The sequence below is a fragment of the Pteronotus mesoamericanus genome, unplaced genomic scaffold, assembly GCF_021234165.1.
Source record: "Pteronotus mesoamericanus isolate MK-2021 breed Mesoamerican mustached bat unplaced genomic scaffold, CSHL_Meso_final scaffold_45, whole genome shotgun sequence".
Classification (NCBI taxonomy): Eukaryota; Metazoa; Chordata; class Mammalia; order Chiroptera; family Mormoopidae; genus Pteronotus; species Pteronotus mesoamericanus.
In genome coordinates, this window is record NW_026555317.1 from 4,078,835 (window position 1) to 4,104,429 (window position 25,595).

General features: G+C 44.9%; 1 protein-coding gene across 2 annotated transcripts in view; it reads left to right on the forward strand.

Annotated features, from left to right (window-relative positions):
- Positions 1-15,969: 15,969 nt before the first annotated feature.
- SLC4A5 (solute carrier family 4 member 5) overlaps positions 15,970-25,595 on the forward strand; it is a 93,873-nt gene continuing 84,247 nt past the window's right edge. For both annotated transcript variants that reach the window (XM_054593588.1, XM_054593589.1), the window contains exons 1-2: positions 15,970-16,048; positions 21,225-21,416. In XM_054593588.1, coding sequence (XP_054449563.1) covers positions 15,970-16,048; positions 21,225-21,416 — 271 coding nt within the window. The remainder of the gene's footprint in view (positions 16,049-21,224; positions 21,417-25,595) is intronic.

Below are 25,595 nucleotides of genomic sequence, written 5' to 3' on the forward strand. Positions count from 1 at the left end.
TATAAGTACAGTAATGGCCCAGTTCTGCCTTGTATGCAGTAATGCCTCTTGGTCAGCAATTCAGTCAGCTGCCATTTCAATGCCTACTGTGTACCTGTAAGGCACCTTGCTAGGCTCTGGGAGCCATATAAGCATAAATAGCACGTGGGCCTTGCCCTCAGAGAGCTTACAACCTAGTGAGAGATGCAAGACATATGCATGTTAATTAACAACTGAAGCTATTCCATTGAACAAGCATGACTCACAGAGCAAAATCAGAAAGCAACTTGATTTTTGCCTATTACTGTTCTTTAAAGTTTATTTTGTAGGCCTAGATCTTGCTCTGCCCCTGGATGAAATTTTGACAAGTTGCATGATTGTCCTGGTCACCCTTGGTCTCAGCCTCATTTCAGTAATTATAGTGTTCATCCAATAATAATCCAAACTTCAATCTCAGTGTACAGCCTCTTCCTATCCTAGTTTGGTGCTGCCGAAAAAGAGAAACCTGTGGAGGTTGGGGAGTCCTGGTTTCTACTCTTTCTCACTTATTTAGCTACAAAGGGTTGCTGCCTGGGGAGGGGGAAGAGGGAAGAGGACCAGGAAAACTCTGTACATTTGTGATCACTGGGCTCCTCAGTGGAACGTGGAGATTCTTATACACATTCCTAGTCTGACTTCACTGTTATTCTCCTCAAAGGCCAACCTTTCCACTCCCCTCAAAATACCACCACCTCATGTTCTCACCTCTCACCTCATCCCTCATGGAGAAAGTCTATGTGGTCAGGTGGGAATTTCCTCTGCTTTTGCCTCCACCCATTACCTCTTCCCTTCCTTTTCGTTCCCTGTCTTGGATGAAGCTGCCCTCCTCCCTGTTCCTGGCTCAGCCTTTCGCCTCTGCTGTGTACGATGAACCCCCTAAAAGCCAGTCAGCAAAGCAGGTTCACCTGGCATGGATTTGGAGACCTAGAGTCCTTTTGGGGACAGGGCCATTCTTTGTTGTGGCTCATACAGTACAGCTCCTTGTAATTAATCCCTACATTTAACATAACTCCAATGAAGGTAAGACAGGACTATTTAAAAAAAAATTATCAGCAATTAAATTATTTTTAAAAATTTAACTGTATTTTTTTCCATTACCATTTAGTCCCCTAGGACCATTTTTATTATTAAAATTATTTCATTGTTTTTTGTGATAAAATATGGGCAGCATAAAATTTACCATTTTAACTATTTTTGAGTGTACAGTTCAATGGCATTAAGTATGTTCACATCGTCATTATAACCATCACCCCATCCGTCTCCAGAACTTTTTCATCACCCCAGCTGGGACGCTGCTCTCGTTACAGCTGGGCCCCCGTCCTTCCCTCCCTCCAGCCCCTGATAATCCCTATCCCATTTTGTGGCTCTGTGAATTTGGCTTTTCTAGGTACCTCATATAAATGGGATCATACAGTGCCTTTTTGTGACTGGCTTATCTTACTGAGCATAATGTCCTTAAGTTTCATCCATGTTGTAGCACATGTCAGAATTTCCTTCCTGTTTAAGGCTGAATAATAATCCATTGGATGTATAAGTCATTTTTTTTAATCTCTTCATCTATCGAAGAACATTGGGGTTGTCTCTGCCTTTGGCTACTGTGAGTAATGCTGTGAGTAATGAACATCGGTGGACAAGTATCTGTTTGAGTCCTGGCTTTCAATTCTGTTGGATGTATATCCAGAAGTGGAATTTATTTGTTTTTGAATAGAGAATAAATCCCTATGGTGGACAATATAAAACTTACAAGAGGCTATACAGTGGACCCTGAGTCCTTGCCTCCCAGTTTCCATCGCAGGAATCACCACTGTTACCAATTTCTTGTGACTCTTTTCCTGAAGAGGCTGTGCTCCCAAAGGCACACCCCACATGCAAATGCTGGCAGATCATAAACATTCTTCTAAACTTTTTCCCCCCGTCTAACAATATTTCTAAGAGGTCATTTGATAGCCCTGTGTAAAGAGTATCCTCATTCTATTTAAAAGCTTCATAGTTTTCCAATGTACAACAAAACCTTTTTTTTTTAATCAGTCCCCTACTGATGGCCATTTGTTTGTTTCCAATGGTTTGCTGCCACGATGTTGTAATAATAACAGCCAGCACTCACTGAGCACTTAAGAGGTGCCAGGCCGTCTTTCACATCTTTTCCATGTTTTATATCATTTAATTTCCATGAGAACCCTCTGACATAATGCAGGGAGGTGAGGAACTGCTGCAAACCACATGCTTCTTTGCCCACAGGTGGGAGTCTCGCTGTAAGATAACTTCCTAGACAAGGATTTGCTGCTACTCAAAATATGTGTTACCTAAGTGGCCGCACAGAGTCTGTGCCCCTCTGCAGTCTCACCAGCCCGTGTGCGGAGGGCCTACTTCCTTCTATTGTTGCAGCTGTGAACTCTTTGATGTTTTGCCAATCTGAAAAGTGAAAAATGGCATTTCCCGGTGGCTCTAATTTTCTTCTTCTTCTCCTCCTCCCTCCTTCCCCTTCCCCCCTTCTTCTTCCTCTTCTCACTGTTGATGTAGAAGAATCTATGGGCAAGGTATCCTGGATTCCTTTACTTTTTAATTTTATTTACAGATTTTTTTATGAATAGGTAATACAGTCACAAAATTCAAAATCCAATGGGAGTAAAAGGGTACAGAGTAGCCAGGCCCCCTCCCAGTCTCTCACTAGCTGCCCAATTCCTGTCCCAAAATGCAATGAGAGCTCTTCCTCTCCCCCCTGCTCCCGTGCTCATAACAAGGGCCATGCTGCTGCCCCAAGCTGCTCCACGTCTGAAATATCAAGTCCAAACATCCCACTCTGATCCCGCTACTGTCTTCTCAACTCCACACAGCACCTGACCTTCAACATCACCACGAGTCCTCTCATGAGGCAACACCTGCCCTTCCTTTCCCACGCAGGTGAGATTCTCAGCTCGCCGGAGGCTTCATTTGGTTGACCCACTGGCCTCCAGCCACACCTGCCTGGAAACCCTTACTTTCTGTTTCATAGCCCTTAACTCAGAGTTGGCCCACCATGGGATAAGTCTCAGTTTTAAAAGATTTATTGATTTATTTATTTTTAGAGAGGAGTAGGGAAGGAGAAAGAGAAGGAGAGAAACATCGATGTGAGAAACGTCGATCAGTTGCCTTTCACAGATTCCCCATCCAGGGACTGAACCTGCAACCCAGGTATGTGCCCTAATGGGGAGTTGAACCAGTGACCTTTCACTTTGGGGTCACCCAATCAACACCCAACCAACTGAGCCGCATGGGTCAGGGTGGGATCAATCTCATTTTAAAATCTTAAGTAGGATAACCACATACCCTACTGTCTAAACCAGAACCTTTGGAGAATGAACAGTGCACTGCTAATAATGAGTCCAAGACAACAGAGCAGATGGTGACTCTCCAGGGCAAACCGGGATGCAAGTCGAACCCCAAGTCTTATGAAACAGTCACATTTAATTTTCAGGGCAAAGATAAATGCACTGAGGCCAACAAATTATTCAGTTATTACTATCGTCCACTGCCCAAACTTCTTCTCTAAAAGAAATCTTAAAAAATAGTACATCTTCTCAACACTATTTTCTTTTTAAAAATCTCTTATTTGGAATACCAGTTTCAGCCCCCAAACTCAGGGGCATAAGAAACTTTTTTTTTAATTCTTCATCTATATTTTAAGACCCCATTTTTTAAACGGTGCTTACACTTAAATCCCTGTTGGTTCTGAGTTCACATTTTAGGGTAGGAATGGGGTAGAGAGCAGGGTTCTAGACTCTACAGCCCTACAGAGGCACCTATGCTTGCCGTCAGCTGTCCTTTTGCCATCCAGCCCTTGCTGGTTGGTGCCTGCAGGTCGTTGTGGAGCTCAGTCTCTCCCCTTGTCCTCGTGCCACAGTGGCTGAAGGGTGGAGGCAGCCTTGGTCTTCCTCACAGCCATCTTTGTCCACACCTCAGCAGGGGTCTAGGCCAGGAGTCTTTTCTATCTCCCTAAAGGAAGAGGCTCCTTTTAACCTCTTCTTCCCTCTTTCCTGCACCCTGCCCTGAGGCACCTTCCCATGGAATGGTCTGGCTATTTTAGCAGGGGGTGGGGGTGGGGAGGGGAAGGAAAAGAGGTAAAGAGGCAGTAGGAGGCACTGGCTAATCTTTCAAAACATTATTTTGCAAGGTACACAAATGTCTTACATAAAGTGTGCTTCCTGCTTTATTATGATTTTATAGTTGTCTGTATCTTTTAGGAAAGCCTCACTACCCCACCCCACAAACCAGTTCAGCGACTTACCAGCTACATGAAGTTGGGCGGGTTACGTACCCTCTTAGAGCTTCAGTTTCCTCATCTGTAAATGAGGAAGACAGTGGTTCATATCAATTAAGAGCTTATACTTGCCAAGCACTGTTCTAAATGTTTTACGTGTATTAGTTCATTTAATCCTGACTGTAGAACTATGAGAAACATGACAAAAGCTCAATAAATTATGAGCTATTTATTAATCATGATTTTTTGTCATTTGCATCCAGTGTCATTGAAATTGTATTTAAAAATGTATATAAATTTCTGAATATTTAACATAATTTGCCCTAATCAGTTTTTCCATCCAGGAGTATGGTACCTTATTTTATGTTTCTCAGCAAAATTTTATCATACATCTTCATATAAGACATGCATTTCCAGATAAGTTTACTTTGAGATGTTCTAGGAGTTTTGTCACTATCAAAAATAAAATCTTTTTTCACATTATATCTTTTATTTTTTATTTAACTTTTTCCAACCACAGTTGACATGCAGTACTATATTAGTGTCAGGTATACAACACAGTGATTAGACAGTTATATAACTTACAAAGTGATCACCCTAATAATCTGTACCCATCTACCCATCTGACATACATAGTTATTACAATATTATATTCCCTAGCATCCCGTATCTATTTTTATAACTCTCCCCACATTATATCTTTTAATCGGCAGTGTTGGTGGTTCATTAATGAACTACCCCCAAAATGGTCCCATAGCCCTGTTATTTTAGGTGGACAGTATGGAGATCACATACACTCCGACAGAAAATGCGGCACAGGGTGAGGAGTGGCTTTTCAGGGTGGCTCAGGGTGGCTCAGGGTGGCGGAGATGGCCATATACTGTTTTCTGGCCTGGGAAGTACAGCCTGGGGTCAGGGAGAGGTGAGCTTGCTCTGGGTCCCTTCTAGGGACTGTCTGAGGGATGAGTTCCCAGGTACCTTCAGGTCCTCTGTGGCCTCAATGATTCCCAACCATACCTATGACTCCAGTGGCAGCTCTGTCAATGTCCAAGCCTGTGGCCTTGGGAGTCCTGCCGCTTAAGTAAAGAGACTGCCGCTCTCCAGTAGTAAAGCCTTCTTCTCTGGGAAATACAAGCACCTGATGAATACCTAAGAAATTCAGCTTTTGTTATTCTCCAGCCCAGGCCTCCAGAGGGCAGCAGAGAGCAGGCGCAGAGGTAGGAAAGGGGCCTGGTTCAGGGAGTGCCGCGGGGTCTTGGTTCCCAGAGAAGCTAGGACTGCTCCGCTCAGGAATGCCACCCGCTCCTCACAGTCAGCGCGCTGTGAGCTTCCTGGGAGCGCAGTAATTATAATAATATTGTTAGTTAATACTAATTATTTCCTATGGGACACACATTGACTTAAGATTTTATATACCTATATCTATAGCTATATCCTTACATAGATATAGATATTTATATAGATATATATTTATGCTATCTATATTTATATATAGATATAGATATATCAATTCAAATCAGTTCTCATAACAAATCAAGGTAGACATTAGTATTCCAATTTCTCGGTGATAGAAACTGAAGGGGGAGGGGAGAGAGAAAGAGAGGGGTGGGGTGGGGAGAGAGAAAGTAGCTTGCCCAAGATCCCACAGTTAGAGCCAGGATTTGAACCCAACTATTTCTGAGCCTCTATTCTAGGTATCAGGGAGACATCAGTGAACAAGACAAAGTCTCTGCTATATTGGAGGAACAGACAATAAATGAGTAAACAAATAAACATGGAATATGGTTTTGAGTGGAAATGGCATCTAGACAAAGAAGGCAAAGTTAAGCACCAGAGAGGGGCATTTTAGAAGGCTTGGTCAGGGAGGGCTTTTTAGGTAGATGGCATTTCATCAGAGAGTTCATTACATGCCAAAGGTTGGGGAAACAGTAACTGCAAAGGTCCTGTGGTGGGAATGAGCTCAAGGTGTTACAGGAGCAGCAGGATGCGCCATGTGGCTGGTGCAGGGTGAGCCAAGGTCCGCGCTGCGGCTGGCCGGCCACAGGCCAGGGCGGGCATCGGGCGTGGTGGAGATGGGGAAGGGAGAGGCCCCTTGCACTGCATCGCCTGAGCCTGGCCTCTTTGGGTTTCTCAACTTTCCTGTAACATACTTCTCATCTCTCTCTCTCTCTCTCTCTCTCTCTCTCTCTCTCCCACCCCCCCCGCCCCCTCCTGTATAGTGCTGACACCATCACAATATGTTCCCTCCTCAACCCTGGATACAGTTCAAAAGCAGCAAAAGTCAACAAGAATCTGGGACAGCCAGTCTTGTACCACCTGCTAAAGCTTGGCACAAACAATCTGAGAGCCAAAAATTACACACACTGGAATGAGTCTCGCTCAGCTCTTGGGGGCTCTCTTGTGGGTCAAGTTCTAGATAAGCCTGCTGGGGCCCCTGCCTGAATCTATACTCCCGCCAACATCAAAGCCTGAAACGTGCAGACCTCTCCAGTGTAGGAAGCTCGTTCTCTCTTCATGGAAACTCGCCCCCCACCACACGCATGGCCCTCTGTCAGTCCCACCTAAATCCTGCTATGGGTTAAACCCAGGGGCGTTCAGTGGCATTTGGCCAGGAGATGGGAGGGAATCTGTCCTTGTGAGTAGCCACCTCTGTCTGTCAATCTCTAAAGGAAATGGATGCACAGAGGTCAAAAGTTGCAAATTAGTAAGACTCTTTGCCTCTCCTCCCTCCTTGAAGGGCCCATGGTTGAGGTGGGCCCATGTGGAGCGCTCTTCCAGCCTGAGTTAGATGGAACCTAGGGCCTAGAACCAGAGGGGGCCGAACGGTCTCATTCAGGATTTCTCCACCTCAGCACTGTTGCCAGCTGGGGTCCAGCTAATTCTTTGTTGTGCAGGGTGTCTTGTGCATTGCAGGATGTTAGCGGTATCCCTGCCTCTGCCCACTAGAGGCAAGCAGTACTCTCCTCTCAGTCTGACAGCCAAAAATGTCTCCCCATACTGCCAAGTGTAAAAATGCCTCTGACTGGAAACCATTGGGTCCAATCATTTCCTCCTCTCAAGCCAATACATGGGTCTCAGCTGCACCACTTGGGTGGTGAGGAAGGACTGGAAGCCTCAGGCAGTTACCCTAGTGCTCAAAGCCCGCTGGTGAACCAGTCTCCTTGGCATAATGTGGAAAGAGGCCAGAGGGAGCGGGGAGGAGAGAAAGGGGATAGCTGGATCCTCTCTCAATAGTTTTTCACTCTTAAAACCAAACCATGGGGAAGGACAGGGATGGAGTTGATGGTAAGTCTCGTGGGACGAAGTCTGGCTCTCTTTCCCCATTCCATCTCTCAGTCACACACTCACGCACACACACCCTCTGCCACTCTGTGTATTGGCTCTGTTCTCTCCCTGTGAAGAGAGGCTTTCTCCAGAGATGAAAGGTAGCTTAGTGCTGGGCAAGAAGGTTAATGGTGGGCTGAGTTAAGAGCTTTGCAGGGCAGAGGCCCAAGTTTATGGGTATCAGTGAGGGGAGACCAAAGGGATTCATCGCGGGGTCCAGCCAGAGGGAGCAGTAGATGAAGCCATGAGGGATTAGTTGGGGTGGAGGAGAGGAAGACGTGTGAAGACTCAGGTCTTCATGGGGCTGAAAAGCAGGAAGGAAGAGAGTCAGAGATTAGGAAGTTGTCCACTGAGAGTCTGAACCTTCATCCCTGCTCCATGAATATTTGTTTGTTATGCTCCAGAGATACAGATTCAAACAATCACAGGATGTTAGAGCTTAAAGGAAACTTAGAGACCATTTAGCCCCATCAGCTCCAGGTAGGTTCTTTTATTAATTCATCAGCACTGGAATTTGAAGGTGTTACTTGTTCATGATTTTTCCTTTATGCTTGGGATCAAATGCAAAATAAAATAACAGAAGTCAGAGAGCTAGAAATCAAGATAGCTTTATAACAGATAAAGCTGACTGGAGAATTTGGTTTGGGGTGTATAACGACCAGGCTTCTTAATTTTCCCCTAGACTCAAACTTACCTACTCAGCCCTGAAGGACTCCCTACCTGGGCCAGAACCTGTGCTGGAAACTTTAGTGTGAAGAGAGCAGGAAAGGAGAGCAGTTCAGACCTTCTCTGGGCAGGAGGCTTTCAGAAGGGTGAGTCGTGGCACACGACCATTTTATTCTTTCAGAATTGTCAAACACACGAGCCGCTCATCCTCCACTAGGCAGGAGTGGGTGAGGAGCTGGAGGTGAGGAGAGGGTGTTTTTCTTAAGACTTCAGGAAGGACAGAAGCTTCTACTTGGTAAGGGAGGGTAAAGTGCTTCGCGAGAGATGTGTTCCCCATAACAAGCCACTATTTATTAAGTGCAAACACTGCTCCAAAGTCACACAACCCTGAGGACAGAATAAGGTTCTCTAGTCTTTTAATGCCAAGGCTTTATAATTTTATGCTTGTAATCACAGCAGGTCAAGTTCATGCAGGGTCATCAGCATCGCTGTCAGTAACACGAATCTCTTACTCGACCATTTAGGAGGCCTTCTCCTCCCTTCCTCCATCACCATCATTGTCTCCGCCGTTTCTAATTATCCCTCACCACCTCCATCTATGCTGCCACCACCTCCACCGCGTCCGTCTGCACCTCACCACCTCCATCTACCCTTCTACCACCTCCACCTTCTTCATCTACACCTTACCACATCCATTGATGCCCAGTTACCACATTGCTACACCTACAATTCCGCTGACCACTTCCACCCCTGCCATTTCTGCCATCACGGCTACCTGTGAGCAGGCAGCCAGCACAGACCGCTGGGTAGAGAGGCGGAAGTGAACTAGAAGGTCACTCGTATGGCTCTGGTCTCGAGACGTCTTCAAGGTCTTTGAGATCCAGGACCACTCCAGCTCTTGATGTCCCCCGATCCCTCCAAAAAGATCTCCTTGAAGCACTTAATGAAGATTGTGATTAGATAATAAACAGAAGTATGCATGTTTATACAAACTCACTGCACGTACACACTACCACAACGTCCAAGCCACGCCCTAACCTGATAGGTGCAGATTCAGATACCTGCAATGTGGAGGAGATCTACTATTGGCATCTCAGCAGTCTTCAAACTTAACAACTTATAGGTTAAAGATATTCAAGGAAGTTGTAATTTTGGGTGCCGGCCATCCAGGGTCACCTCAGTGTATAATATTAGACCCAGGCTTCTGCAGGCTCCTGGATGGGCCACCGCGTGCTATAAAATGGGTGACCCTGGGGTGTCTGGATCACCTCTAAGGGCTTTTAGACCTTCACCTCTAACATCCTTCCAAGACAGAATTTAGAAAGTACCTGGGATAGAAACTCTGCAGGGAGATAAACCAACATTTCAAAACCCGGCTGAAACATAACACTGCCATAAAAAGATCACTAAGTTAAAATCCCAGAAGAAATTTAGAGCAGAGACATCAGCCTATGATCACCGCCAGCTCGGTTAGGCCCTGCACCGCTGCCCTGGTCTGCTAGCCAACAGGCTCGCCCTGCAGGAGTGTCCCTTCCCCCACCCCGGTCACATGGCTGGCCGCCACTGAGCCCCACACGTCGATCAACAATGCCCCAAATACTGCTCAGCCTAGAAGTCACAGAGTGTCCTTCTTGCCATCCAACAGCAACAGAGTGACTCTGGCCTTCCTGGGGTCTGGCTCGCGGTTTCTGGTGCCAGGACTGTGAAGGTAAGTTTGTGCCTTGGAGCTTCAGGGACAGCAGACCATGCTGTGCAGACCAGGGAAGAGGTGCTTCTCAGTAAGAGCGCAGAACATTGAAGACTGAGCTTCGCACACCGAGAAGGAAAACACCATGAAAGCTGGATAAATCCTCCAAAAGAACTTCGGATATTTGCCTTTTCTTAAAAAAGATTATACTGTATTAGTCACCCCGGTGCCTCGAGTTCACTGGTTTGGGGCACAAACATCACGCTACAGGAAAGGGAGAACAGAAATGACAGGAGACGCGTTCTCTCGGACACCCTGGTGAGCGATATTTTTTGGTTCTCCTCAGATGGGACTGAGAATCTTTCCCACCTCAGCACGTACATTTCGTCATCTTTGCCACACTTAGGAGATTGGCTGACATATTTATAAAGTAAGAAAAAGTCCTGAGATTTGCCTCTTTCCCAGAAAACTGTGGGAAGATAAATGACATCTGTTAATGTAACGTTTTGGGATAGAAACTGAATAATGGCCCGTCTCCTTTCAGCACACATTTCTGTTGTGAGGTTTTGGATACAGTACCTGGTTTTGTTACTCGTTTGCTTGGGGATATTTTGTTGTTTGTTTTGCCTTTCCTTTGGGAGCATCCATGGTGGGGGCGGCGGGGGGGGGGGCGCAGGGCAATAGAAAAGCCATCTGTTGGGAGGGGGGCCTTTCTCTAGCTTCCAGTTTTGCTTTTTAAAGCTCAGCATGCCCCTGTGTCAGTCTTGTCAATTCAGTTCACAAAATAATCCCAGAGGAGCCCTTTTCTGAACTACTTTGGGCTCTCAGAGAGGTTCACTGGATACATTGTTGGGCTGTGTTCTTAGGTATAAGCTCAAGAGGCTTGAAAGATAGGGCGGGGGGTGGGGGGTAGGGGGGGAGTTCTCAAAAGGCTAAATGAAGAATGTGGCACAACTTTTTTTCTAGTTAATTTTCTTTCAGAGACATGATGTCTAATCTTGAGGACTTGTTATCTCAAGGACATATTTTCCCCCTTTTCCCTAGTAATTAAACTATTGTTCTGCTTCCAGTGTCTACTGCAAATGTCTGGAACACAGTGGGTTGGTTGGACTAAACTGATGTGCCCTGGTGGATGGGGTGGGGTGGAGAGCCAACTCACAGGTGATCCAGTCACCAGGGTTCCGATGGTCAGAATGCGCTGTCTGCCCCCAAGGCGGGCCCTGTCGCCAGTTACCTCCTTGCTTCGGTGGCTATGGAGGCCGTGCAGGTAGCAGCCCTCTGCGTTTGTTTGCCGGTGTGGCTCTCTGGTCCTTAGCCTTATAGGCTTAGGGCATTGATTTTGTCAGTAGAGTTTGGATTCTCAGGGATGCCAGATAGGATCCTAGACGGGTAGCCAGGGCACTGAAGTGGAATGGGGCCCTTAAGTGACTCAGAACAGAAGAGAATTTGGTCTGAGCCCTCACCGTAAAGCCATGTTTCCCACTGAGACCATCTATGCTCTAAAGATGGATGGAAAATGACCCGTGGCTAGTGGGGCAGTGGAGGGGCTGGCATAGGAGAAACTGTTACCAGGTCTTTCCTTTGCTACAGGGCAGGAGCTGGTGTGTTGCTAACACAATTCCTTTGGCAACATATTGTAGTGGATGTTTGTACCAGTTAATATCCTTTGGATACAAGTATCTCAAATCAACTGAAACTAGTAGAAGAGAAAAAGGGGGGCGGGTACTATAAGGCCATTGGGAGTGACAGGAATTCAGCTAAACCCCAGGAAGGGCCTGGAACCCCCTCCCCATCTCATGCCTTCATTTCTTTCTCTTCTCTTCTTCCTCCCTCCCTTCCTTGGGTCCAGGAATCAGAGAGATTCCAATGTGAATCGTGGCTCCATCATGCCTGGCTCTGTGGCACAGGAAAAAATTGCTTAATTCTCTGAAAAATGGGGGTGGAAATTAGGCACCCCATGAAATTTGGTCAGGATTAAAGGAGATTATGAAAGCAAGGTACCCGACATTCAATTAACATACATTATACGAAATGCTGGAGATGGAAATTTTGTGCCATGGGTCTGGTCATAATTGGGAATTTTTAGGACAAGCCCTGCAGCTGTCCATCAGAGCAATCGTTAATCTAAACACTTGCCTTACCGCCAACGTCTGGCTTCCAATGGACGCTTCCGTTGAAGATGGCCCGGGGCAGCGCCCAGTCTGCTGCTGCTCCTGCACATCCCTGGCGACGCGGAAGGCCGTGGGCTCACCAGTGCCGGCCCGCGGGGTGCGCCTCCCCCTGAGCGGGAGCCGCACTGCGTCTCCAGGCTTCTAGAGTCTGCAGCGTTTTCTTCTCTGCTTGCATCTGTGTTGTCATTCTGTATTCACTTTTGTTTGGTTTCCAATCTGAAAATCTATAGGATTTCAAACATGAAAGGACACATTTTAAAAACATGTTGGGAAACTCTTTGCTTTGTATTAGTCAGGAACTGTTGACTGCAAGTGTCAGAAACCCAGCTCAAAGGTGAGAAAAAGATAAAGGGAATTCATCTGCTCCACACAACTGAGGAGGCCGGTTCCGACCGCGCGGACTCCGGAGTTACCGTGTTATCAGTGCTCTGTTCCTTGGGTGCTGCCCTCCACGTGGCAGGCAAGGCAGCACTGCCCCAAGCTCCTTATCAGCCTCGCGAGGCCGGAGCAGAGGGAGGCCGCGATTCCGGAGGGATCAAGTGGGGGTGTCCTGGGAAGAGTTCCGGTTGGCCCCCCTTTGGGCACCGGTCACCGCAGCGTCTGTGGCTGGGGAATGAGCCGTGTTAGACTGGCCAGGCTGAGCCACTTGGCCTTTCCAGTTTGCGGCTGGGGAGAGGCAGCATCAACCCTAAGCAATTACGAGGTAGTTCTCTTTACTCCTCCTGCCAGGCCAGAAAGGAGAAAGATGTCAACTCTCAAAAAAGTCACTGATCTATAGGACGCTACCAGTCAGTGCCTCCTCACTAAACGTATCCGTAGCCAGTGCCCTGGTTTGAATGAAAAGATGTGATATTGTTATGTATGCGAAGCAAACTCAGTGCATGGAGATTCAATTTAATAGAAAATATAAATTAAAAGCTATTTCCTTAAACCACTGGTTCTCAAAGTATGGTGCCTGGACCACACCTTGGGCGGCTGCAGCCCTGGAAAGGGCGGGCCCGCTGCCTCTCAGGCCGCGCCTCCGACCGGCCGCCTCGGCGCTGTGGGCCCAATGGCTCTCACCGGCCCTCCGGGCGACGCAGACGCGCGCGGAAGTCTGAGAACCTCGGTCTGAAGGGGTTCTTTGTCTTATAGTTCTGAGTATTTTAAACATGATTCACTTTTAACGAGTAGATTTAAGCACACAGTGGGACTACATGGGTCATATTGGATTATTTGCCTTAAAATAAATATAATATATAACCATGGTGCAAAAAATCAATCAACACATGCGAGAATACACAATAAAAAAGCAACAGAACCCCATCCCAGCTTTCCACTCGTCCCCCAGTTCCACTTCCCAAAGACAACCAGCTGGAAAGCGCTTTCTATTGATTAGTGATACCCTTCTAATAAAACACAAATATATTCTGCTGTTTATCAAAGTTAGAAATTAGCCACCTCACAGGTGAATATGTAACTATCTTACACCACACTCATCTCCTCTTCTTTGTCCTCTCAATGCAGATATATCATCACTGTTTTTAGTTAATTCAAAAAGCAGTGTTCATGCTCATGATTCTGTACCATGATCACATTTTATTTCTTGTACTTTTAGTTTTTCCCTGGTGTTTCTGATTGCCTTTCTTTTTCTTTGCATTTTTTGATTTTTGTCACTCCCTTAAGTTCTTCCATTTTCTCAAGGAGTGAATCAAATCTCTTGCATTTTATTTGGGGGAGGGTGTGGCACCTTCTGAAACCTCACTTTGAGCTCTTTTGAATACTGACTGCTCTCGAGTGCTATAGCACAGCTGTCATTGAGGAACCTCTGCTGGACAATTGGCTGGCGCCCTCACCATGTGGTCAGATGTTCCCAAAACGTGAGAACCTGTAAGCCCCCCAGTCTCCCACCTGGAGCGTGGACGCTTGGTCAGTGTCCCAGGAGTCAATGAGGCGGGGCTGCATGTCTAGCTGCCTTGACTTAAACCTCCTCCCCCATCAGAGAAATGACTCCTTCTGCTCTCAGCTCTCCAGGGCCTGCCTGGTGTAAACCGCCCCCCCTTTTTTCTGCTTGGTGGCAGGGTGTCTAGAAGGCTAGGGCCTAGGAGAGAGATCTGAGGGCTCAACTGACATGAAGATTTTCAGCCAGCTCCCCTGTTTTCAGTCCCACCCTAAATTCTGGTCTTCAGATGTATCTACTGCTTCTAGTTCCTTCTTTTCCTACTTTCGAAAACCACTTTTGTGTAAGTTAGAGACTGTCTAAGCCTTGAAGGTTTAGATAAAATATTCTTTTAAAACTACTTCTGATGTTTATTTTTCTTTTAATTACATATAGAAAGAATTCAAACATAACAAAAATAACAAAATAATATGATGGGAGCCAAGGGAAAAAAAAGGACAGGGTAGGTCCTTCAGTACCTATAATCCAACTTCAATAATTATCAATATATGTGGCTAGTTGAGATGCCTCTCCAATAATCATTTCACTTAGTGGTTATTGGTTATTTTGGGTTTTCTAATTCTTCTCAAGTCAATTTTGATTACTTATGTTATTTTTCTAATAAAGCATTCATTCATTAGCTTTGTACTAAGAGCTATAGTTCAAGAAACAGAATTTTCTGGTTTTGAATCCCTGTTCCTCCATTTCAGCAGTCAAGTAAGCTCTTCCTGCTTCAGTTACTTCATCTGTAAGATGGAAATAATAATGATATTTATTTCATACGGTTGTGAGAAGATTCAATTAAGTCATACACGCAGAGCATTTATGATAGGGTTTGGCACATTACAAAGTAGCTATCATTTATTATCTAAGTTAAAATGTATTGGCATAGGAGGATGGAGGGATAGAGCAAAAAACAAAAGATATATATTGACATAACATGAAAAATGTATTTTCATGGCATTCATTTGTAAATTAAAATTTGTCTATTATATTTTAGGATGTCCTTTTTTTAAGATTTTATTTTTTTTGTTAGAGAAAGTGGAAGGGAGGGAGAAAGAGAAGGAAACATTGATACATGAGAGAAACATAGATTGGCTGCCTCTTACACACCCCCAACTGGGGACCTGGCCCACAACCCAGCCATGTGCCCTGACTAGGAATCAAACCGGTGACATTTCAGTTCACAGGCCGGCACTCAACCCACTGAGCCACACCAGCCAGGGTGGATGTCTCTTTTTTCTTAATGTTTACTTATCAAGGAGAATGTGCTCTTTTCTCCTTGATTAGTTTTGCATGGTTTGCCTATTTTAATAATCTTTTCAAAAATTGCCTTTGGATTTATTAACCACCTCTATGCTTGATTGTTTTCTATTTCATTATTTTTTCTTTTATCTTTTATATTTACATTCTTCTTTCTTTGGGTTTTCTCTCCTGTTCTTTTTCTAGGTTCTTTAGTTGAATGCTTATCACATTTATTTTCTTCCTTCTTTCCTTTCATCCATCCTTCCTTACTTCCTTCTTCCCTCTAAGTGTGTCGTACCCCACAAGTTTCAATATGTAGTAGTTGTAATTGTTGAGTTCTAAATATTTAATAATTTTCATTGTGATTTCCTATTAAACCCATAATTAGAAATTATTTTTAGTATCTAAACATGTGTATTTTCTATGGAAATATGGTACAAAATCTTCAAAATTTACTAAGGTTTTTCTGTGACCTAGTAAACATGCCCTCTTTGTAAATGTTCCATTTGTAATTGAAAAAAAAAAGTGTGTTTTCTATTTGCTGCAGATAGATAGTTGAATTTCTTCAATTTGTTTATACATCCTTTTGCCTTAATTTTTTTCATCTGTATTAAGGACTCCAACTCTGAGTGTGGATTTAAACCTTTCTACCTTTTTTGTGTTGTGCACATTTTGAAGCTGTGTTCCTCTTTACTTTATAGTTATGAAGGTGGCGGAGGAGAAGGCTGGGGTAGGGAGGCTGGACCCTGCTAACTACAGGAGGCGATGTCAGAATCAGGAAGGTAAGGTCGCTTTGAGAAAGGATGCAAATCCCAGGAGGGTCTGAGAATTCCTTGAATATCCTCATAACAACCTTTCCAGCTGGTGAAGCTAGAGAGCTGGTCCATTTTCCTGAACCACCCACAGTGTCTCCTCTAGGTCGAGTGGGACCAGCCTTCACTGTGTCTTAAAGGGACCACACGGTCAGGCTGCAGATAGGACACAAAGTGCTAGGACACTAGCACTTTGCTTGTATGGGTTAGGGCTCAAAATTAAACTCACCTAATTTTACAAGATCAACAAACTATACTAAATACCAAATATCAACATTTTATAGATTCTAAAAATGGCAGTTCAGTTAAAACCAGTGCGAGAGGGTGCTGAGTGGAGGTATTCCTTTTGCTCCAGAACTGCTGACTCAGAGGCCCTAAGGATCCTACACTCAAAGGAGCAGCCACAGGGCTTATGAAGAGGCAAGCAGACAGGCCGTGCCTCACCACTACCTCTGCACCACTTGGAGGGAAACACTGATCTCGCTGCCCCGCCGGATGCTTGCCGAGCTGCAGGATGTGCAGAGCCACTGTGTCGATGCCAAAGGAGAGAGGGGTTCCTGGGAGAACTTGGCATAGTCCTGAGCAAACTGCGAGATGTTCACAGTGGGAGAAGAGGTCCCAGAGAGCAAAGCAAGAGAGTCAGCCCTTCCCCACAGTTCACTGGCTAAATTAAATGGCCACACTGATGATGGGGAGTCGGGGGTGGGGGGGATAAAGTAGAACTGGGACGGAAAGTGAAATATTTCCCTGACAGCCATCTCTCCTGATTCCTTTCATAAGCATATACTTCATGTGTAAAGCTGCTTACAATTTTCATAATCACGCTCCCATATACCATCTCATGCTATCTTCTCAAAAACCTGTTCAACCAGTAGAGAAAAGATTTCTTATTCCTCATTGACAGATGAAGGCACTGAGTCCCAGATGACCAGAGAGATGTCCATGACCATAGACAAGTGAAGGAAAAGCCAGGGAGTGTGCAGGGCAGCTGGCTCTTCAAGGTTTAGCTAGATGTGATTTCTGTATGATATCTGCAGTCAGCAAACTCTGGGCACCCAGCATGTGCCTTTCAGGAGTTTGAACCAAGAGGCAGTCTTTCCTTCCAAGAAAAAAAATAAAAATCAAGTTAGTGTAGATCTTGAAAAGCTGAAAGCTCTTCCTCTACGATCAGTAACAGGATAAAGATGCCCACTATTACCACTTTTATTAACACAGCACTGCAAATCCTAGCCAGAGAAATTAGGCAAAATAAGTAAATAAATAAAAATAAAAACAGAAAAGCATCCAAATACATGAAACTGTCTCTCTTTGCAGATGATATGATCTCATATATAGAAAACCCTAAAGACTCCACCAAAAAAAAAAACTGTCAGAACTAATAAATAAACTCAGTGAAGTTGCAGGATACAAAATCAACATACCAAAAGTCAGTTGCATTTTTACACATTAATGACAACTATCAGAAAGAAAACAATCTTGTTTACAAATGCAATGAGAAGAATAAAGTACTTAGGAATAAATAAATTTAACCGAGGACGCAAAAGCCTTGTACACTGAAAATTCTAAGATATTGATGAAAGAAACTGAAGAAGACACAAATAAGTAGGAATCTCATTCTCATGATTTGGAAAAATTAATATTGTTAAAATGTCTGTACTATTTGAAGTAATCTACAGATTTAATACAATCTTTATAAAAATTCCAAGGGCATTTTTCACAGAAATAGAACAAATAACCCTAAAATTTGTATGGAACCAAAAAAAAATTTTTGTGTGGAACCACAAAAGACCCCAAATTGCCAAGTAATCTTGAAAAAGAACAAAACTGGAGGCACCATATGTCCTGATTTCAAACTATATTACCAAGCTATAGTTATCAAGACTGTATGGTCTTTGTATAAAAACAAACATATGCATCAATGGAACAGAACAGAGCCCAGAAATAAACCCACAAACATGCTCAATTTACAACAGAATAGCCAAGAATGTACAGTGTGGAAAGGATAGTCTCTTTAATAAATGGTGATGTGAAAACTGGACAACCACATGCAAATGAATAAACTGGACCACTATCTCACACAAAACACAAAATCAACTCAAAATGGATAAAGTACTTGAACATTAAGACCTGAAACTATGTAACTGCTAGAATAAAATATTGGGGGTAAGTTCCTTGACATGGTCTTGGCAATGATTGATTGATTGATTTGTGGATTTGACACCCAAAGCAAAGGCAACAGAAACAGAAGTAAACAATTGGGATTCCATCAAACCAAAAAACTTCTGTATAGCAAAGGAAACCATTCACAAAATGAAAAGGCAGCCTATAGAATGAGAGAAAATATTTGCAAATTACATAGCTGATAAGGAGTTAATATCCAAAATACATAAAGAACTCATACAACTTAATAGCAAAACAAAACAAAAAAACAATCCAATTAAAAAATGGTCAGAGGAACTAAATAGATATTTTTCCAAAGAAGATATCCAATGGCCAACAGATATCTGAAAGGTGCTAAACATCATTAATTATCAGGGAAATGCAAATCAAAATCACAATGAAATACCACCTCATACCTGTTAGGATGGGTATTATCAAAAAGACAAGAGATAAATGTTGGCAAGGGTGTGGAGAAAAGGGGACCCTGTACACTCTTGGTTGGAATGTGAGTTGGTACAGCCACTATGGAAAACAGTATGGAGGTCCCTCAAAAAATTAAAAATACAACTACCATGTGATCCAGCAATCCCACTTCTGGGTATATATCTGAAAGAAACAAAATCATTATCTTGAAGAGATGTCTGCATCCCCCTATTTATTGCAGCATTATTTACAGTAGCTAAGGTATGGAAGCAACCACAATGTCCAAAAGTGGGTGAATGGATAAAGAAAATGTGATATATTCAATATATATTAGTTGTGAGAAAGAAGGAAATCCTGCCATTTACAGCAGCATGGATGGACTTTGAAGGCATTATGCTAAGTGGAATAAGTCATACAGACAAAGACAAATACTGTATGATCTCATTTGTATGTGGAACCTAAAAAACACAAACTCATAGAAGCAGAGAACAGATTAGTGGTTGCCAAAGGCAGGTGGAAGGGAATGGACAAAACACATAACGGCTGTCAAAGGTACAAACTTCCAGTTATAAGGTAATTAAGTTGTAGTGATCTACTGTATAGCACGGTGACTATACTTAACAGTCTGAATGGTATATTTGAAAGTTGCTAAAAGTAGATCTTAAAAGTTCTCAGCATGCACCAAAAATGTGACTGTGTGGTGATGGATTTAACTAAATTTACTGTAGTAATCATTTTACAGTATATACATATATCAAATCATTTTGTTGTATACCTGAAACAAATACAATGTTATATGTCAATTATACCTCAATGAGAAAATAGAAGAAACTTTGTGGAGGTGGGGGTATGGTGTGATAGGTACCTGGGAATCTATGTAGTATCTGCTTGGTCATTCTGTACATTTAAAGCTGTACTAAGCAATCTATTAATTATTTACTTTAATTTTTTATATTTTATTGATTTTTTTAGAGAGAGGAAGGGGACGGGGGGAGAGACAGAGAAGAGATGCGTTGTTCCACTAATCAATGCATTCAGTGGTTGATTCTTGTATGTGCCCTGACTGGGGATTAAGCCCACAACCTTGCTGTATCTAGATGATGCTCTAACCAACTAAGCTATTTGGCCAGGGCCTATTAATTACTTTTAAAAATCGTTGACCAGTGCAAGACAACACTGATGAGAAGCTGATAGCAGAATGTCCTTCCTGAGGGCTTTGAGGATTTCAGGTGCTTCTGTGGCGCAGACCTCGTGGGGCTTTACATAGCAGCCAGGCTTCCTAGTGGGATCTAAATTGAAGGTTGTTGGTAACTGTAGTTCTTGAAAAGTCTAGTTTACATAAGCAGCTTTGAGAAATCCTTAATAACTCGCTTTCTTTTTCTTTTTTTAACTTTGTTATTATTATTTTGTTTGTTTCTTTTGATCTTTATTGTAGTTTTTCATTCCCATTTAGTCCCCTTATACCACCCCGCCCCAGCAATCCCCACACTGTTGTCCGTCTCCATGAGTCCTTCTTCCTTTTTGCTCAATCCCTCCACCCCTCACCCCGCCCCCAGCTGTCATCCTGCCCTCCATCCGTAAGTCTGGCCCCATTTTCCTTGTTAGTTCAGTTTCTTCATTAGATTCCACATACGAATGAAATTGTGTGGTACTTGTCTTTCTCTGACTGGCTTATGTCACTTAGCATAATGTCCTCCAGGTCCACCTACACTGTCTCAAAGGGTAAAATTTTCTTCTTTTTTAAGGCTGAGTAGTATTCCATTTTGTAAATGTCCCATAATTGTTTTATCCACTCATCCACTGATGGACACTTGGGCTGCTTCCATGTTTTGGCGATTGTAAATAATGCTGCAATGAATATAGAGGTGCTTATGTTCCTTTGAGTTAGTGTTTTGGGTTCCTTCGGATATAGTCCCAGAAGCAGGATAGCTGGATCGAAAGGCAGACCCATGTTTAATATTTTGGGGTATCTCCATACTGCTTTCCATAGTGGCCGCACTATTCTGCATTCCCACCAACAGTGCAAAAGGATTCCCTTTCTCCACATCCTCACCAGCCTTTGTAGTTTGTTGATTTATTGATGAGAGCCATTCTGACAGATGTGAGATGATATCTCATTGTGGTTTTAATTTAATAACTTGCTTTTCTGATAAGTAGTTCATGTAGCCCTTGGTTGTTAGTAAAAAATGACCCTCGATAGAGGTGCATACAGCTTTTCTATAACAATCAAAGAGGAGCCTGGCCTTTTGGACTAAATCTATGACCCACCGAGGGCCATGTGGTTGTCACTGCGCTGGATGAGTGAGCAACAGCGGGGGGTTGGGAATCCTGCTCCTGCTGACAGAGTCTAACTATAGCACCAAGCCTGTCTTTCCCCCACAACTGCTGGGGTGCTCAGAAATGGGATTTTACCAACTCCAAGTCTTGGGGCAGCAGCCCTGCCCAGGAATCCCAAGTCTTCCATTTTGCTTTTGGACTTAGCTTTTTGTAACTGGACGATGTGAGGAGAAATGCCAACTTTTATTAACTCTTGCTTCCCCCCTCTTTTGTGTGGTGCCCACAGATTCCCATTCCATCCACATTGGGCTTTCAGTCCCCAGTTACCCTCAAAGGAAAAGAGACCAGAGAGGACATCAGGCAGGCCAGCAAAAGGTCTGCTGGCGCCTGAGGCCAGACGCGCCAGCCCAGGAACTGACCGGCGTGGGGAGCAGGGGAAGCAGCGGGGACAGCAGCGTGGACCATGCCGGCAGGACCCGTGAGTGCTTCAGGGGCGCATCCTGGGGAGCCATCTGCTTGTGGGTGCAGACGGGGCATGGCAGGGCAGGAGGGACTCTCTGGAGACCGTGGCTCAGGCCTCTCCGTCCCCCTCAGCTCTGCTGCCGCCATTGCAGGTGGCCTCTCTGCCAGGGTCACCGTTAGGCAGGCCGAGCCTCATCTCTCTGCGGTGACCCGGAGCCCTCCGCTCTGAGCCACTCCATGTTGACTTCATGGTTTGATGCTCAGAAATTCTTTCCCTCGTTTCTAAATTCCTGGAGGCCACATGGCTGCTGCCCTAAGAACCAGTACGAGCATGACTGCTGGGCGCGGGGCACTGTGCTCGGAACACAGAATCCCTCCTTCCACGGCCCCCAGCCTGCCCCCTCGCCCCGGCTGGAGGGCGCACAGAGAGGTCTGGGACCCTGCCGGGGGCTGCAGACCCCTCGGAGGCGTTCTCCCAGGCCGGCGAAGCCCCGAGGGCTTCTCTTCTACTGCAGAAACTAGCCCTGAGCTGATTAAAAATCAGTCTTCTGTTCTTTCCCTGGAAAGAAAGAAATCAATCTTGAGAGGAGTGAAAAAACTAGAATTCTTAGAGCACAACTGTGACATTTTATTACTTTGAGACTTTACTGTTTCTAGGGACATAATTTTACCCCCATCATATCCCAAATCTGCCTAATAAATGGTATTTAATTGGTTTCTGTTACATATTTGTACTATCTTGAGCAAGGCAAAATTAGTGATTTTATCATCTAAACCTTCAAAAGAAGGTCAGAGGCAACAACAGGGTTTTAGGGTCCCAGTGGGAGAAGATCGGACACACGTGCTCCCAAAGGCCTTCAGAGCCACCGCAACCCCACAGCTGCCTGAACACCGCTCAGGCGCCGGGTCTCCTAGGGCCTGTGGTCTTTCCAGAGCACGTGTGTCCATGTTAGCAGACAGGGGCCCGGCCCTGGGCGGGTCTGCCTGGGGCCAGCTGTGGTGCGTGGGTTCCTGACTTCATGTAGGAAAGATCTCACAGCACGAGTCCAGGTGACTGTGAGGATCCATTTATTAAAGCTGGGGACAGTGCAACATGGAAGGGCTGAGCATAGAGGGGGCAACGGGGGCCCTTGGCCTGCCTTAGCTCACTGGGAAGTCAGAGGAGAGGAGGCTTTGGGGACAGGTTCAGGGGGTTAGCCTGGGACAAGCTGCTGGATGGCTACTGCCTGTTAAGAAAGAAATGGTGGGATAGGGGAGAGAAGAAAGGAAAGAAAATACGCCCCACCCCCAAAGGGGGAGCAGTGCATGCTGGGTCCTTTGTACTGAGGCTTTTGGTTCTTTCTTAACGGCGGGAGGCTTAGGAGAGGTCTCAGGGAAGGGTTTTAGTAGAATAGGCGTCAGTTCCCTAGGAGTGTCCTTTTAGGGTCATGCTCTCCACTGACCGGTCAGCGCCAGGGCAGGGGGTCTTTGGTCATTGCGGTTGTTCTGGGCATCACCCACCAGGTTTTGCTGCTTTTCCAGGCCTGGAGCTGAAATACAACTGAGGCCTAGGAGTTATCTCCAGAGGGGAAAGGCCAGGGGAGGAGAGGTTACCCTGGCGACGAGGTCCTTCTTTCCCGTTTTACACCTGCCTGGTCTTCCACCCTGGTGACCATCTGCACCTGGCGTGAATTGCCCGGCCGGTGTGTCCAGCTCTCTGTCTCAGTTTCCCTAATCCATTTGCCAGGGAACTTTCCTATCTTCTCACTATCCTGTCTCATCTGTGTGGGAGATGGGTTAATGGGGAGTCCTTCGGATGTGTCCAGGGTAAGAGATGGGGCTGATTAAAATATGCCTGTACACACACGCGCGCACACACACATGCATATGCATGTGCACACATGCTCAGGGGCAGGAACATCAGAGAGCCAGAGGAGACCAAGCCTGGTGGGAAACCTCCTGCCCGCCATGTTGGCAATGGATGCCTCAGGCTCAATTTTAAGGGGTATCCCCCTGTCACCCACTGCCGCCCCACATTCAGGGATGAAGTCGCCCTTGGCAAGTTGAGTCTGCTGGGTCCCTCCTGAGCCAGGGAAGAGGTAAGTGGTTTAGAGTTGGTGCTCTCTGCTCAGAAGGTTTGGAGGAGGCCTAACGGGTAGTACTTATTGATGTAATATAGTGCATCACATGGTGTCATGGATGGTGGATTGTTTTGGTGGTTTTTGGTATAGTTAAGGGGACATTGGTTTTACCTGGAACCAGAGGGGAGAGAATGTAGACTCCTTAGGGACATTTGTACATCTGGTTTATCCCTTTTACAGCCTGCTGTTCCCATACTATATGCACATGTTATTGGCTTATCTCTGGTGGCTGTGAAACTGGGGAGTGAGAATTGAACTGTGTAGGAAGACAGGCAATTTTGGGCTGTGTCTTTCAAACCAGAGCAAAGCAGAGACCCCTTTTAAGAAGAAAATAACTTCTTGTGGATGCATGAAAATGAATTTGTACATTTGTAGAGCCCCATGGGGATATCAAGTCTTAGTCTGAAAACAGTATCTTAATTAACTAAGGTTTTAGCTCATAAAAATGTATTCCAGTTTTAAATTATAACAATGGAAAAGTTTTCCCCCTATATCTGATAAAGGAAACACAAAATTTAAAAATTCTCATAGAATCCACTTACCCCTAAGAATGCAACCCAGACCCAGCTGTAGATGAGCTGACTGAAATGAGCCTCAAAGCCTGCTAGAAAGCCAACAGCTGCGGCAGTTTTTCTGCAGGGGGGCCGAGCCTGTTCCTGCCCTTCTCCATGGGGCGGTGGAGAGGGTAGAATGACCTCTCAGTCATTCACTTCTTCCAAGCCAATGGGGCACTGTACATGTGAGGCAGATACAAACCCTGCTCCATCACAGGGTCGGTGACAATGACCTGTGGAAGGGAGGACAGAACAGGACCAGGATCCTGTTTACCTGCATCATCTAGGTTCAATAATTGCCTGAATCTCCAGCTTCCCCTTGGCTCCTGACCACATGTGTTTTTCCTCTCTGAGTGTCCTGTCTATTCCATGAATCCATCCAGACGGTTCAAGCAGGAGGTCCTGCTGGCCTGGCCACATTGCCCCAGTGGGAACTCCCACTGCACTGGAAGGGTATCATGCAGAATGCAGGGGAGCTGGGCCAGGCAGGGGGGCTAAATCTGGTAGGGCCTGCACACGAAGCAGGCTATACCGATGAAATATTGACAGGAGACACTTTATTTCCTGCCTCACTGAATAATGGCCAGGATCCAGCAAACCCATGTGTGTGAGGGAGCTTTGTATCTATGAAATGGTAGTTCATTATCATTTTATTAACTAAATGTATAGTATTAATAAAAGGGAGATATTACTATTCCCACCTTCATATTGGGAAATCAAAGTTCAAAGAGATATAGTGTGATGCAGCTGGAATCAGTGAAGCTGGGATTTGGAAACAGGTCTGTGGACTTCAAAGCCTGTATGTGCTGTCCTTTGTAAGAGGCTATTATTGGTCAGTCGCCACATTCAATACATGCTGAGAATGACATCCTTCCAAGGAGCCAAGTTGCCTTATGGTGAAAGGAGTAAGTAGGTAGGGAATAATATGCCATAGCAGTTGGTTTGTTTATTCTCTCTCTCTCCTTATCACCCCTACCCCCAATGTGAATGTAATTTTAGGAAGTCAATACTCAGCAACCAATCAATTTCAACTCAAGCAGAGCATATATGAAGAGTAGAATTATCAGGCTGTGGTGAGGATCAGTAAGAGCCATACTTCCTACACTGCAAAGAATGCATTTCCTGGCTCTGAGAACCTCTTGAGAGGCCATTAGGAGTGAGTAGACAGAAGCATCTTTAGAAAGAAGGCCGTACTTTCACTTTTCTAGGCAGGTAATAAGAACTGGAGCCAAGATCCAAAAAAACAATGTCAGCCAAGTCCCTGGAGTCTTGATATCTTCATCTGTAGAGGGAAAAATGGTTATAGGATGATCAACTGCTTCAGTTTTCCTGGGACTAAGGGGTTTCCCAAGACAAGGGACATGGGACTTTCAGTGCCAAACCCAGGTCAGTCCCAAGCAAATGAAGACTGTCGATCACGCTAAGTTGTTGTAAGTTGCTAACCGTTATATAAGCAGATATAAAATACTTCACATGGTTGATGATGCATGGTAGGCACTTAAAATATACAGGGTATGGCAC